This window comes from Vulpes vulpes, chromosome 4 (genome assembly GCF_048418805.1).
Source record: "Vulpes vulpes isolate BD-2025 chromosome 4, VulVul3, whole genome shotgun sequence".
In the NCBI taxonomy this organism is placed as follows: Eukaryota; Metazoa; Chordata; class Mammalia; order Carnivora; family Canidae; genus Vulpes; species Vulpes vulpes.
Window position 1 is genome coordinate 82829217 of NC_132783.1, and position 17160 is coordinate 82846376.

Consider the following 17160-nt stretch of genomic DNA (forward strand, 5'->3'; position numbering starts at 1 on the left):
AAGTCAACCAAGAATTCTATACCCAGTGAAAATATCCTTCAAAAGTAAAGGCAAAATAAAGGTATTTCCAGACAAAAGCTGACAGAATCTATCTCCAGCACATAAGAACTCCTAGTAAAGGAAGTACTTTAGGCTGAAGAAGAATGTGACATTAGATACATTATATAGGCAGTTTAAACCCACACACCCAGATTGTAAACCTTGAATCCTTACCACTAGATTTCAGTATTTTTTTTGAAGCTGAGGAAGTAAAAAAAAAAAAAAAAAAAAGGAAAATGACAAATGTTCCTTCTCTAACAGTACTGAAATATGGTTTCAAAGGATCATACTTAAGTTAATTTATATTAGTGGATTTGGGTAGTATATATCTGGTCTTTACACATATCTTTTTTTAATATTTTATTTATTTATTCATGATAGACATAGGGAGAGAGAGAGGCAGAGACACAGGCAGAGGGAGAAGCAGGCTCCATGCAGGAAGCCCGAAGCGGGACTCTATCCTGGGACTCCAGGATTGTGCCCTGGGCCAAAGGCAGGCGCTAAACCACTGAGCCACCCAGGGATCCCCTGGTCTTTACACATATCTAATTATATAACCCAGAATATACTCACTTTAGTTTGAAGGCAAACATTCCAAATTGTATTCTTTGTTACTTACTTGTATGATTCAAACCTGTATTATTGTGTTATTATTTTTTGTTCAGGAAAAGGGATTGGGAATGGAAAAAAAAAAAAGATTGTTTCTTTACTTCTGTTTTAGACTTTTTTTTTAGATCATATCATTCTTTGTAGTTTAAATTTAAGAATTTTAAAGTTTTAAAATGTTTGTAAACTTTAATTTTTTTCAAGTTTAAAACTATATTATGCCCTCTTTCAAGAAGAACTTTAAATCCCACTTCTTAGGAAAACATTTTATTTCTGCTTAGTTAACAATTTTTTAAAAGATGATTTAAAAAAGGAATGTTTTCAGGCACCTGAGTGGCTCAGGGGTTAAGTGTCTGCCTTTGGCTCAGGTCATGATCTCAGCGTCCTGGGATCCCACAGGTTCCCTGCTTGTGCTCTTCTTCTCCCTCTGTTACTCCCCCCCACCCACTCCCCCTACTTGTGCTCTCTGGGTCTATCTCTTTGTCAAACAAATAAATAAAATCTTTAAAAAATAAAAAAAGGAATGTTTGCTCTACATACCCTCCAAATAATCATCTTATTCTTTTTCTGGGAGTGATGTTACGCAAAACAATATAAATTAATAAAAATAAAATAACCTAAACATCTGCATTTAATCTGAATAGTATAAACAAAGTGACTCAGAGAAAGAAAAAGAATAGTAATTTCTTAAATATTCAATCTATTGAACAACTTCTCAACTCAGGTATAGTCTGTTGTCTTTGGCTTAGTCCAATATCAAAGATGGCAATTCTAAATCCGCATGCATGGGGTCCTCTTAATTCCGTTGCAGGAAAACATCTGCCTGAAGAAATTACTAGGCATTTACTATTTATTACAGTGAAAGGACAAAAAGTGCATTTCCTATTTCTCATTTCCTTCTTTGGCCTCCCTCTCTTCCTCCTTCTGTCTGTGTCCCTCAGTCTAGATCTTTCTCTCCCTCTGTCTCTCTTCCTGGAAATTTTTCTAAAAACTCATGCACTCCTTTCTAAGGTTCTAGTACCCTCATCATCATCTCAAACTAGTATTAGTGTCTGTCAGTAGCTTCTTCTCACTCCGGTTTATTTCACTGTTGTCACTGTACTAATCCTTCTTTAAACTTGTCTGTGATCAGTCTCTTGTTTCAAAACCTCATAACTCATAATTGCCTACAGATTAAAATCACAATTTCCTGGCATGATATATAGGGTCTTTTATATCACAACTCCAACTTTTTTTGAAAACTCAGTCTTTTCTGCTAATACTCTATATCTCCTTTCTTTACTATTTCTCATCTTCATATTATATCCAATAACAATAGATAACATTTATAGAAAGTTTACTATGTGCCAAGTACTTTCTACATAAATGTTTTTTATCTACAAAGTCATGTGCCAGGCACTTTTCTAAGGATTTAACAAATAATAACTTGGGGCACCTGGCTGGCTCAGCTCATAGAGTGTGAAACTCTTGATCTCAGGATCATGGAGATGGAGCCCTACACTGGGTGTAGAGCCTACTTTAAAAATAAAATAAAATGTTATTTTAATAACCTAAATAATAACTCATTTAATATTCATAACAACCCTTTGAGACAGGTGTTACCATTACCCCATTTTACTGTCTATTGACAGAAAGTAGATCAGTGGTTGCCTAGGGTTGAGAGGAATGGAGAAAGTGGGAAGTAACTGCTAAATGGCATGGAGTTTCTTTATGGAGCGGTGAGAATTTTTCTAATCAGAAAATGGCGATGGCTGCGCAGCTTTGTAAATATACTAAAAAACAGTGAATTAAGCATGCTAACCTGGTGAATTATTAAATGTATTTATTATTATATATTATTTATCTAAAAATTATTGAAATTATTAAATTGGTTAATTATTTTAAATGTTTAGCAGAAGAAATAGGCAGACCTTGAGGCAGAATATTTCCTATTGTTGCTTAGACACGATAGCTGAATTCTTTGAAGCATCTTATTTCACAGACAAATATTATCAATGCCAAATGATTTGGGCAAGAAATTTTGGTACATAGTTAAGCCAGAAGTCAATGTAATCCTTTGAGAGAACAAAGATAACTGGATAAATGAAAGCACATGCAGGAAGAGGATCCTCCAAAAATGCTCACCTCTTCCACAGGAGACCAGTACTTGCAGTTACTGCAGATGCTCCTAGGAAAGCCACCATCATTAGTCGTCGCCTGATCTGGGTGGGCTGTGATCCTCCGTGGTAACATCGAGAGCCCACAGCCAGTTCTGCCAATGCAGAAAGGGAGTTAAGACGAAACATTCTGTGGATAAAAAGTAGAAATGTTATTCCTAACTAGTGGTAGGGTAGTGACAGTGATGATGATGATGATGAAGACAACATATGAAAGTTGCCAACAAACGTTACAGACTAACTCAATGGCAGATTAAACACTTTTCGATACCAATACCATATAATATCCCATTTAACCCACAGAATAGTTGTATGAGAAAAATGCTACTTGTAACCTGATATATCAAAGTACAATTAGAAGACAAAAAAAATAGTAATTTGAACAGGGAAAGTTTAACATAAAGCATTATTAACTATAACACAGGTAAAATACTAAGGGTTAAAAAGAAGAGATAAAGTGAGCAGCTGCTACTTCGAGGGGTGATGCAGAACAACAGGGGAGGGATAAATCTGTAAAGAGGCCCCTCTCAACATGGCTGAGATATAGGCCTGTGGTGAGGATGCAACCACGGATGTCTGAGAAATATACTAAAGTGCCAGGCCAACAGAAGTCACTATAAAGTCATCTAGTAGGAACTCAATATGTCAGTAGAACTCAGAAAAGTACCCATGGGGAGATGTTCAAGTATGGAACTCACTAGGAAAATGCATTTGGGAGTATTGCTACTAAAACTCCCTAAGGGGTTCAGAGCACCAGGTCATTCCACATGCTGCTGGCTACTGTGTGCTACAGGAGCAAGCAGGAAGAGCATACAAGAATCAGGAAGAAAAACTCCTCCCTTCTCTAGTCTCCCTCTAGACATTCAACTGACAAACCTTAACAAAAGGTGGCAAGAGAGTAATTTCTAGTATGACAAAAAGGACAATGAAAGATGGATTTAGCATTGCAAAGCAACAGATTTGTAAGTGGCACAACCATTTTAAAGATGTGGGAAACTGAGGGGCCTGGGGGTTCTGCTCAGGGCGTTTTAATTAAATCTTTTTCATTCCAGGTCCTTGGAAGGTCTCCTACTCACCAAATTCTTCCATTTCATACTTATAATTTCACCTGTTCCTCTCACTGTTTAACTCAGAAACATCTGTATTAGATCATATTATTGTTCAAAACCCAGTCACTTACCCACCCCCCATCCCAGGCAAATACTATTTTCCACACTCTTTTCATTTTGGGTGTGTATCTTGCCATGGACCTTGCTTTGACCAATAGAATGTGGGCCAGTTCCACAAAGCACTTTTAAGAAGTATTGCTATTAGCATTCTCATGCTCCTGCACTCTACGAAGAAAAGACCATGCCCCTGACAGACATGATCCTTCAACCTGGGTTCCATAATGAACGCATCTCAGCCTGGAGCCAGGCAATGTGAAGACCAGCTGGGCGAGCAGAGCTCAGCCAACCTATAGAATGCTAATGAGAAATAAACGTTTATGATTAAAAGTCACTAAAATTGGGAGTTTTAACTGCCACAGCAAAGGCTGACTAATTGAGCATACAAGAGAATTACTAGGAAGTTCTCATTCAACAAAAATGTTTGAAGTTCATACTATCAGATAAGACCTAACAGGCCAAAAAGAACTCTACATTCTAATTAGGCAAGATACACACGAAACATTTTTTTTCCACATGAAACATTTTTTTAATGATACGTTTCTAAACTGGTATCTTGAAGAAGTATCAAAATATTAGGGTATAGATATTAGAGAATTAAAAAAATTTTTAAATATCAGGGTAAGACTAGGTTAGTCAGCAAAGGCTTTTGTTTACTTCTGGGCCTCAGAATGATATAAAATTTTGATCAGTTGGGGGCAGCCCGGGTGGCTCAGCGGTTTAGCACCGCCTTCGGCCCAGAGTATGATCCTGGAGACCTGGGATCAAGTCCCACGTTGGGCTCCCTGCATGGAGCCTGCTTCTCCCTCTGCCTGTGTCTCTGCCTGCCTCTCTCTCTCTCTCTCTCTCTCTCTCTCTGTCTCTCATAAACAAATAAGTAAAATCTTTTTTTAAAAAAATGATAGCTATCTCGTGGATGCCCCAAAGACAGGATCATTTCTGGTACCTCTATACAGAGAATTAATAGAAAATTATTTTTTCCCTCTAAACAGTATCTTGAGGCGAGAGTACAGTCTTCATTCTTTTATTCCACCAGGGAGGCTGAAAGAGAAAGGGGCATTTCTTCCTGGTTATATGACTTTTTATAGTGGCAATTCATTCAAATCACATATTCATTCTCCTCCCCTTTGTCCCAAAGCACAGTTCACTGCTTCTCAATTTAAATTATCTTGCACTTTATACATATCTTCCTATGGCAATTAATACATTCGCTCATATGTCAGTTGGCCTTCCCCATTTGGTTCTCAGCCTTCTTTAAGGCCAAAATTATTTTTTCCTCTTCATAACCATACAGTCTAGTGTGAAGCCTGTTACATTATAGGTATCTAAAATATTTAACTATGTAAAGTACAAATCATACAAGTACTGGCTCCTAACATTTAAGTATACTTCTAAGCCTCAAAATACTAAGAAAAGTATATCTTTTACCATTTGGGTTCAAATCAAGTTAGACTACTTAGCTATCTCTTAACATCACAGAGCCAGTAACTAACCCTCCTCTGGGACCTATACCTACAATCTCTTAAGTAAACCTATCCCTTAGTCGTTTTCATTCAATCTAGACCCAATTTCAAAATTGGACCTAAATTCAGCCCTTATGGACAAAGTGGGAAAAGAATTTTTTTTCTTTCCTATTTCCTATGACCCAAGGGGCAGCAACACAATTTTTTAACCTTCCCCAACCCCAGAAATCATCTCATTTTATTGCACATATCCTAGCAAAATCCAGCACCAATGAGATTGTTCACTGTATTTTCTTCCTGCCTGTCAACAACCGATTCACTTTTAAATTAACATTTTCCACGCCCACAGCACACTTGGATAGGTAGCATTGCTTTTATCTAAAATAGAAGTGAATACTCTACTTTCTCTTCAGAACAAATAAATCTCCTTATAATAAAAATGAGCACGACTAAAACATATATATCTGGAGAAAACTTCTCATCCCTGACAAAAAAGAAAAGAGCATTCAGAAGTTTTTAATGTGAAAGGCAAATAAGATAACCAGCTCAAAAGTTAGAACAAGCAAGGAGTGTGTAAGACTGGAAGATAGATTAGATATTCTCCATAAATAGACACATGTCCACATAATAGACATCTCATAAATAGACATATGTTCACCAACATAATCCCATTTTTCAGTTAAAAAATATAAAAATAGACATATGACCAAACAGGTAAGCCATAATCACTTGAGAAGGTCATCTGAATTCTGGACTGAGACATCTGATCACATATACAACAGGAAACTACAACATACCTTACATTGGAAAAGAATGTGATGAAGGTATTTTCTTAAAGAATAGCTATCTACCAGAAGTGAATAGAATAGGGGGATCCCTGGGTGGCTCAGCGGTTTGGCGCCTGCCTTTGGCCCAGGGCGTGATCCTGGAGTCCTGGGATCGAGTCCCGCATCGGGCTCCTGGCATGGAGCCTGCTTATCCCTCTGTTTATATCTCTGCCTCTCTCTCTCTCTATGTTTATCATAAATAAATAAATAAATAAATAAATAAATAAATGTTAAAAAAAGAAGTCAGAATAAATTGCAAAGAACAAAGGCAGAAAGAGCTAGTAGAAGCTCTTAGTATAGTCAGAAGGCAATTAATAATTTAAGTATTGGGTGATAAGTGCCTAGATGATAATGCAGAACCAAAAATTAAATTTAAAGGTCCAAAGAGAGACAAAAACCATCAGATATTAGTATCCAACACACACTGATATGTAAGTGTGAAGGAGATGGAAGGAGATGGAAGACAGAAAGGAGGAGATTGAAACAATAATACCAACTAGTAGATCATAGAAGTTAAATGGAATATGAATCCAATGATCCAAGACCTAGCCTCACCTCTACTACAAAGAGCTGTGGACAAAGGAAACTTATTTCCCTTTCTTAAGGAAGAATTTTATAAAATGAGAGAATTGCCTAAATGAGCTTTAGGGTTCCTTTTATCTTTTAATGCTCTCTAATCTTGGTGAAAAGCGGTATGGCAAAAGTTTAATCTATTTCATTGGGGGGGGAGTAAGATCATATCAGAAAAATCAAGATGTATTAGTTTTGAGAATACATGTCCCTATGCTCTGGTGCTTGAAGATTTTAAATTTTAATAGTTTTGGGCAGCCCAGGTGGCTCAGCGGTTTAGCACCACCTTCATTCAGCCCAGGGCGCAATCCTAGAGACCAAGGATGGAGACCCACATGGGGCTCCCTGCATGGAGCCTGTGTCTCCCTCTGCCTGTGTCTCTGCCTCTATCTTTTAAAGATAAATGAAATATTTAAAAATAAATAAATAAATAATAAATAATTTTGATAGTTTTAAGTTCTACTAACAGTTTACTTACATTTTAATGTTGCAATTCAAATGTTACTGTCTACATCATTTCACCACTGGTTTTGATCTCATTCCCTAGAGTACACATCAAAAGATATATTTAGGGGCACATGGCTGGCTCAATGGGTGGAGCTTGCAACTCTTGATATCAAGGTTATGAGTTTGAGCACCACATTTGGGATAGAGATTACTTAAAAATTTTTAAATCTTAAAAAATATATATCTATTCATCTTCTCTTGTGCAATTTTCACAGATGCCAAGCAAACAAAGAAAAAGAATGAGAAAAAGACTCTATTATAATTTTAATTCCTAACTTTGTAGTGAAGAAAGGGTGTAACTAGTCCAATGTATTCATTTTTGATGAGAGACCATGTAAACAGATCTAAGGAGATTAGCTTTCCAATTGAGTCTGGAAAACTGAATAGGCCAACTGGCAGCAGTTATATAGTAATGAAGCATGTTTATGAGAAGGATTAAATTTAATCAAGAGGAATGCATTTTTCTTCCTTAACAGTACTCCACTTCCTTTCAACCCCCAACCCCCGCCCAAAGCATGCCTCTAAAAAGTAGCTTTCATGTGACCTGATAAAAGATGAAGAGGTATTTCCAACTAAGAAATATCAAGGGAGCCAAGTGAAAGATAACTTTGTTACCAAAGGAAAGCATTATCCAACAAGAAAAAGAATAGTATTTTTAAAACCTCTAACAACATAACATTGCTGTGTTTCTATATCTATTATTTTAAGACTATTAAGCTTAATACATTGCTTTTGATAACCTTCAAAGAGTCACAGGACCAAGAAATCATTTAATTCAACATCTTTATTTTACAGATAAAGAACTGAGATCCAGAAAAGTTATGTGGTTTACTCACAGCTAATTAGTACAAAAATCTACAGTAGATCCTAGAATTCTTGATTCCCAAATAAATAACCTAAAGGGGGAAGAAAAATTTTTCATAACTCTTCTCAGCAAAATAAATGTAATAGTTACACTCCAAAATGAGATCAAATGCCCAACTACAGAAAAATAAACAACAGTATAACACAATACAGGGATCCCTGGGTGGCGCAGCGGTTTGGCGCCTGCCTTTGGCCCAGGGCGCGATCCTGGAGACCCGGGATCGAGTCCCACATCGGGCTCCCGGTGCATGGAGCCTGCTTCTCCCTCCGCCTGTGTTTCTGCCTCTCTCTCTCTCTGTGACTATCATAAATAAATAAAAAATTAAAAAAAAAAAAAACAGTATAACACAATACAATATAAAAATATGCTAATCATAAAATATTATTAAGATATTTCACAAACCAACAGAAAGTTGGGCTAAAGAAATTAAAAAACAGTTGTAAGAAGAAGTAAAAATGGCTCTGAGAACTATGAAGATACTTAATCTCATTAATATTAATAATAGAATGCATATTACAGCTATACTGATACTGCTTCTCACTTGTCAAGCTGGCAAAAAATCCAACTTTGAAAATACACTTGTTGGCAATACTTTAAAAATGGCACTGCTAAGGAATGTGTAAGCCGGTACTATCTACTTCCTAAAAGAGAAAAAAAAAAGGTGCAATCTATAGAGACAATTTGGCAATATCCATTAAAATCACCCATATAAAACTTCATTCACCCAGACAATTGCACTTTTGATAAAATATCTTAATAATATACTTGCATACTTCTGAAATTATACACACACAAACATGGTTATTCACATCATGGTGGTAACAGCAACAGTCTAAAATCCACCTCAGTGTTCGCTAGGAGAAAACTGGCTAAACCATGATAAATACACACAAGGCAATACCGTGTAGCAATAATAGGGAATGAAAAACCTATGTATAGATTTGAAGAGTTTCATGACATGTTAAAAAAGCAAGTTGTGGCATAGCATATATGATATTGCTACCCTTTTATGTAAAATGAAGAGAAATAGGAATGCATACTTGTATGCTCCTATTAAGTAACTCCAGAAGGATAAACAATAAAGTAATAGTAGTGGTGCTACCAGGGGTGGAAGATGGGTGATATGAGACAAAGAGACGTTTATAATATACCACTTTATTTTAAAACTTTTTTAATTTATTGAGAGAAAGAGAATGAGAGAAGGCAAGCAGGGGAGAGGAAGAGGGAGAGAGAGAGACAAAATCTGAAACAGGCTCCCTGCTGAGTGTGGAGTCCAACCATGGGGCTCAATCTCAGATCTTGAGATCATGATCTGAGTCGAAATCAAGAATCAGATGCTCAACCGACTAAGCTACTCAGGTGCCCCTATACTACTTCATTTTTTAAACTATGCTTATGTATTTATCCATGTAAACAAACATATAGTATTTCTTACAAACTTTTAAAGGCAAAATGTGTACCTGCCAACTAAAAAAATGTAAAACATTATGCATTTTTAATTATTAAAAAATTAGATGAAAAAAAATTAGATGATGCAAATAAAATTTAATGATCTTCTGAGGAAGATTATGTTTATGCTTTACATTTAAAGAAAAATAAAGGCAGGTCAGGTCCAGAAGACTGATGCTTCATTCTCCTCAGCTAGGGACTATCATTTGCCAACCCTAGTCATAGGCAAAGGCCCAATAATGTCTTAGCAATGAATCCACATCATGGTAAGGTTCCCTATAAGACAAACTTTACCTAAATCAAATTCATATGCTAATACTTTGATTATTGCCACATCGTGATTCAACTTACCAAACTATTAGAATTCCATACCTCATCTCGACTCTGACTTAAAATATCTGCTTGCACTTTTCTATATGATTAATTGCCTTCTGTTTTGATCTCTGACAATTGCACATCTAAAGAAGGAATGCTTGGCTCTTCCAATCCTGACACCAGCCTAAATAAACCTCTGGTGTACTATTACCAACAGTTATGCAGCACTACTGTTAAAAGCAACATCTGCTAATTCTGAGACCAAGATAAATTTCTGAGATCTACCCAAATTTGGACACCAAAATTTATTTTATTTTTTTTTTTTTTTTTAATTTTTTTTTTATTTATGATAGTCACAGAGAGAGAGAGAGAGGCAGAGACACAGGCAGAGGGAGAAGCAGGCTCCATGCACCGGGAGCCCGATGTGGGATTCGATCCTGGGTCTCCAGGATCACGCCCTGGGCCAAAGGCAGGCGCCAAACCGCTGCACCACCCAGGGATCCCTGGACACCAAAATTTAGAACTCAGTTAAATAAATCTTCAAGATTCAAAAGTGTTTAGTTTACATGAACTAAGAGCTTGAGAAAATAAGGACCAAGTATCCTTTCTATCTGTGTTTCCACGATCTAATACAACGTCTGGCACAAGTAATATATGTAGGTGATGGATGAGTGCACTCTGTGAAACTGAAATATGATTGCTCTCTGAGAACGACGTTGTAAAATCAGCACTATCTGGGGTGCTCACAAGGATCCTCCCTATCCACTCCAGTGGCAGCCAAATACTAACCCTAGAACTAAAGGCCATCAGAGCCTCAGCCACTAAGTATCTAAATTATATATTTAACTCTCCTTTATTCTATTTCCATACTAAGTATGTTAAGATTCCAATTCAGCTTCCTCTTTCGACTGCCTTCAAAGAGAGAACATGCTGATCAGAAGATGAGAATATCCTAGTTCTCATGCCAGCTTTATTTCTCATGTAAGTTTAAAAAACTGTCAATCTGGTTAAATCTCCTATCATATTACTTTGCCTAAAGAAGCTTCTCTGAATCTGATCAATTCCAAGATGTAAGATTCAACTTGGGGACATTCAAGGTTCAAGGGCCAGACCCTGCACTACAGGAACATCTTGACACTCTGCGTTCCCATTTCATTCAAATTTCCACCCTGGAACAGATGCCAGTGAGAATTTCCCAAAAGTTTTGTATGACAGAGTCATCGAACCTAGAGAATCACACTCACCTTCCTTTTCCCCTGCGTAATGAAGTTAGGGGAAGGCAATAAAAGAAGAGTCTTAAGATGGGAGAATTAAGGGAATATTGATTTGCTGGACATGACTACAGATTTTTTTAATAGAACAATCAAGATTACTTGCATTTTTGTTTACAAGTAAGATAGGAATACATTTTTATTATTAAAAATGTTATTTTAGGGGCACCTGGGTGGCTCAGTCCATTAAGTGTTTGACTTTTGATTTTGGCTCAGGTCAAAATCTCAAGATCCTGGGATGGAGTCCAGACTTGGGCTCCCCATTCAGCAGATAGTTAGCTTGGACTCTTCTTCCTCTGCCCCTTCCCCTGCTCATGCTCTCTTCACTTTCTCAAGTAAATAAATCTTTTAAAACAGTCACTGTACAGAAGTATAAAAAGAAACTATTGGGACACCTGGGTGGCTCAGCGGTTGAGCATCTGCCTTTGGCTCAGGGCATGATCCCGGTTCAGGGATCAAGTCCCACATCGGGCTCCCTGTGAGGAGCCTGCCTCTCCCTTTATGTCTCTGCCTCTCTCTCTGTGTCTCTCAAGACTAAATAAATAAAATCTTAAAAAAAAACCTCTTCTTTTTAATATTTTTGAAATCCCACCACTCTCTCTAGAAGTCAGAAAGTTTATGTATCTTTCCTGAAATTACTATTTTTGTTTACCTATAAATAATGTTCCATACACATATGTATATTCAAATTCTCAGCATTTGGAATGCTTTGCATTATCCTGTTTTATATAATGGAATCATATCATACACGTTTGCAAATTTTTAAAACTTAATAACACAACTTGAAAAGAGTATCTCTTGTTGGAATGATTTTAACTATAACAGAGTATTTCATTCTATGATTATTCCACAATCTAACTATTTGGCAGTGAATACACAATTTAACTGCTTAGCAATTAATTCTTAATTCACTAGGGATGTTTCTAGACTTTGGCATTACAAACATAGCTTCAGAGACTTTTTTCCTGTGCATTTATTTTTATTCATTTTTATTCAAGTATATCTGTGAGATATGTATCTACAAATGAAACTGCTAGATCAAAAGTAATGTGTGAGGTGCCTGAGTGGCTCAGTCGGTTAAGCTTCTGGCTCTTGATTTTGGCTCAAGTCATGATTTCAGTGTGGTGAGATCAAGCCTTGAGTTGGCTCTGTGCTGGGTGTGGAGCCTACTTAAGATTCTCTCTTTCCAACTCCCTCTCCCCCACTCCACTTGTGCTCTCTCTCTCTCTTAAGAAAAAAAAAAAAGGCAATGTGATTATTTTGAACTTTGAATACTGTCAAACTACCCTTCAAAACTGACATTTCAATTTATATACCACAAACAGTATATGAGGGTATTCCTTTCCCCATATTTGCTGTTACCAATCTTTTCCATTTACATGGTGGATTAAAAAACAACATCTACTTTAACTGTATATTCCCTTTAATAAATGAGTGTGATAATCTTTGTTTAGTTTTCAAGAGTTCATCTTTGTTGTTCTGAGGGCTATTAGAATATTAAGCTGCATTTATATTCATTTGTTCCAGTCATATTCCCAGTCCTGAGGTTTCATCTTTCCTTCCTTGTGAAAAAAAGGGACTTTTTTCATTTAGATTTATTTTAGATACAAAATATTTTTAGGATCAGATGTAATATTAACACTAATCCATCCAAGGATTTTTTTATTAACACTCACCCAAAAAAAAGCTAAAACTTTCTCAATATAAACCATTTCAATACTTTTCCAAATCAATCTGACTGAGCTCTATCAGAGCTGACTGGGAAGATTTTTTTCTATCTAACATGGGTTTTCTAATGGCTGGTTATACTTTCAAAATACTTGAGTGGATTATGCAATTCATTATATTACTGAAAAGAATAATCTTTTTTTAAAGTAGGCTCCACGCCCAATGTGGAGCTTGAAGTCACAATCTTGACATCAAGATCTGAGCTGAGATCAAGAGTTGGACGCTTAGACAACTGAGCCACCCAGACACCCAAAGAATAATTTAATCTAAACAGCAACAAAGGTCTCAAAAATATTCAACAAGTGTTTCATCTTTACACGCTACTGGAAAATGAGAATACACATCATTCTGCTGTCATATTTATCCTTTTGAAAACAGAAAAAAATGACAAATGAAATTCTGAATGAATTAAATTGGTAAAAAAACAAAACCAGGAGCTACACTAAAAATTACAGTATGCCCAATTCTACTGCAGTATAGTGACTAACACAGATGGATGTACTTTTTCTTGATTTTACTAAAGCTATGACCTAGAACAACTTATTAAATACACACTAGGCAGTAGTGCAAACATAAACAAATGTATTTATTTCACTAATATTTGCAGTGCTGCTTCTTTGCAAAAGGTATGTTATCCCCAAAACATGTGCAAACTATGAAAAACAATGGTTGCCATAAACACAGGAAAATAAATAATGGAAAAAATAAGCATTTGCTACTGCTAGATTTAAGATTTATGGACTTCTGAGAGCAGACTTATTAGGCAGTTTCAGATTAGCCAGTTGTTCCTTGTGCACACTACAAGAATTATTGTAGTTTGTAGATTTTCTTTTTTTTTTTTAAGATTTTATTTATTTATTTATTCATGACAGACAGAGAGAGAGAGGCAGAGACACAAGCAGAGGGAGATGCAGGCTCCATGCAGGGAGCCTGACGCGGGACTCGGTCCCAGGTCTCCAGGATCACACCCTGGGCCAAAGGCAGCGCTAAACCACTGAGGCCCCTGGGCTGCCTAGTTCATATATTTTCATAATGGATTTCATATTCATAGTTTACATACTACAGAACTCACAAAACTAGGCTTCTGTATCTGCACGGAAACTGAAACTTGACTCCTGTGCCTAATACAATACACAAAGCTTATAATACTTTGGCCATTAAACATTTAAATGTTTATTGATTTATACAGAAATATAAGTTCACTAATAATTATAAATATGACGACTATATAATAGGCTATTGCACTAGACATGAAGAGAGTCAAGTTTCTGGCTTGGTTTTATCATTGTTTCTACATGTCTTAACATGAAAACTATTTGTAGGGATCCCTGGGTGGCACAGCGGTTTGGCGCTTGCCTTTCGCCCAGGGCGCAATCCTGGAGACCTGGGATCGAATCCCACATCGGGCTCCCGGTGCATGGAGCCTGCTTCTCCTTCTGCCTATGTCTCTGTCTTTGTCTCTCTCTCTCTCTCTCTGTGTGTCTGTGTGTGACTATCATAAATAAAAATTTTTTTAAAAAAAGAAAACTATTTGTATTCTTCAGCCCAGCCCTTCTTAAGATTTACCTCATCTGTAAAAGCTATGTAAAATCATTAGCATTATCACTCTTGATTTCTTCCTTTAAATTCCTGTGGAATTAACACTGGTTACCACTGTATGGTACCTGACTTAAGAAAATTTTATTGTATACCTGTCAACTTGCCCAGGAGACTGCAAATCTAAAGGCAGGAAGTATGTTTCAGGCTTCTTAGTATCCTGAGTGCCAATTAATGAATTTAAAGTTATTACTAACAGTAGTAACAAGTATTACTGCTCAATTACACAAGTAGATACAGAGAAATTAGGTTCTCTTTCCAGATCTAGCCTGCTGTGGGACCAGTGAAAGTTTTTTCCTGAGACTGAACTCTAGGAGATGCAGGGCAAAGGTGATATTTATTTCTAAATCTTTTCGGGCTTTAAGAGTTCATTTCAGAAAAACAAGATATAAAAGTATTTAGTACTTTTTGGAAGAAGAAAGCCAGCCTGAGTGATTATTAATGAGATAACACCCTATATTACCCTCAGTAGCTGAGGCAAATTTCACATAATCGAAAATGTCCAACTGCCATTCATAAGCTATGCATTTACTGGGCAAGGTATTGTGAGGGCAATGCAAGAGGTACAAAGATGAGCAAGACACAGTCAGCCCACAAACACCTGAGCGGACATAAAACAACTATTCGAATATCCATTATGCAAGGGAAGGAAAAAATGTAAAGGTTATGAGACCATATTAATAGAGATTCAAAGAAATTACATTAAGTGGAAAGGGCTCAAGAAAAGTTCCAAGGAAGAAGATTTACTTAAGGTATGAAAAAACGAAGCATTCTTTATAAAAGAGTTTGGCTGAATACATTACCTTAGAAGCCTTTGTCATATTATCTAAGGAATAGGATATAATCTTTACTGCACAATTGTGGTGGCACTGTTAAAAATGCAACAATACACTGGACTTTAATTATACTGGATAATTTTAAAAACATCTCTGTACATTTGTTTTAGATGAAATGAATCAGATTTAAAGTTCTGCACTGAAGACACCAGGATGACTGCCAAAATACAGTAGAGATTAACGTTCATGTCTAGAAAAGATGCATTTTCATACCTCAAAGTGACATTATCGACAGAATCAATGAGGAAAGCTCACACCTCAGCTAACTCTGTTCTGAGAAGTATTTTCCAACAGCAAAGAAAGCTATTTTAAATGATCTAGGTGAGAATGTAAAGTTAAGTTATACAAGTCTCTAACAGTAAAAAATGTTAACTGTAGGAACAAGAATCATCTCACAGAAATGTTAGGATTGACAAATAATTTTTTATACATACTCCTGCTAAATGATGATGCTATAGAAAAGCAGGTCACTATCCTATATTATCAACCTTCTGATACTCTAGGATATACTCTTTCATCCATCAAGCACTTGAATGGTCACTTTTTGTATGAGAATGCACACTTATGTATCTGAAAATTATATCTGGTGAAGGAAGAAAGAAGTGAAGAGTGACAATGTCCCTACCCAAATAACTGCCCAGAAAAACAAAGTGTGGAAAAGGAAAAGAAAAAAATAAACAAATAAAAGAAAAAGTCTACTTAAAAAAATTAAAAACTACAGAAACGATGACCAATATAAATTTTCTAAAACACTAGGATGTGTTAATGCGTTGATATGATGATTAAGCTTTCAATATTTAAAATTTCAATAAAACAAAATTTCCAACTTCATTTTTTTTTTAAGATTTTATTTATTCATTCATGAGAGAGAGAGAAAGGCAGAGACACAGGCAGAGGGAGAAGCAGGCTCCAGGCAGGAAGCCCAATGTGGGATTTGATCCCAGGACCCCAGGATCATGCCCTGGGCTGAAGGCAGGCACTAAACAACTGTGCCACCCAGGGAGCCCCTCCAACTTCATTTTCAATTCAAGTCTTGGAAATTAGGTAGCTGTAGAGTTTAAATGGTTAATATTTACTTTTAGCGTACCTAAGAGCCATTAGACAAATATAGGGTGAAAAAACTTCAGCTATCAATAAGGAAAGTTTAAGTATTGCTACAAAAGAAATTAATGTCAATAAAGTATTAACTTGTATAAAGCAGGGACGCCTGGGTGGCTCAGTGGCTGAGCGTCTGCCTTAGGCTCAGGGTGTGATCCCAGAGTCCCCAGGATTGGGTCCACATGGGGCTCCCTGCAGGGAGCCTGCTTCCCCCTCTGCCTACTTCCCCCTCTGCCTATCTCTGCCTCTCTCTGTGTGACTGTTGTGAATGAATAAATAAAATCTTTAAAAAAAAAAACTTGTATAAAGTAAATGTAGGGTGTGTAAAAGTGAAGATTAGGAATAGTCTAGAAGAAACACTGTGAAAAACCATTTTTTACTCTCCATCTCCCCCAAACTCTTAGGTTTATGTTAATTTGTCCAAAACTAAAACACATTTCAATTTCAAGCTCTACGCCTCACACTTTTACTGTTACTTTGCTATACTTTATAGTAACATCAGCAGTCATAATATCTTAGCATGCAACATAAGACTTCATTTAAAATGTTTCTGTTTAAACAATTCTTATTATAGGGTTAATCCAATAAAACCCTATTAACTAATATTTGATTATTCATTTGAGACTTTGTAAACCGAAACTCCCACAGAATATAAACCTTAATCTTTA

The 17160-nt window shown here is 36.4% G+C and overlaps 1 protein-coding gene across 5 annotated transcripts in view; it reads right to left on the reverse strand.

Moving 5' to 3' along the window:
• MICU1 (mitochondrial calcium uptake 1) overlaps positions 1-17160 on the reverse strand; it is a 247048-nt gene that overhangs the window by 185237 nt on the left and 44651 nt on the right. For all 5 annotated transcript variants that reach the window (XM_026004302.2, XM_072754993.1, XM_072754994.1 and 2 more), the window contains one exon: positions 2770-2931. In XM_026004302.2, the coding sequence (XP_025860087.2) occupies positions 2770-2930 (161 nt within the window). In that variant the 5' untranslated portion in view covers position 2931. The remainder of the gene's footprint in view (positions 1-2769; positions 2932-17160) is intronic.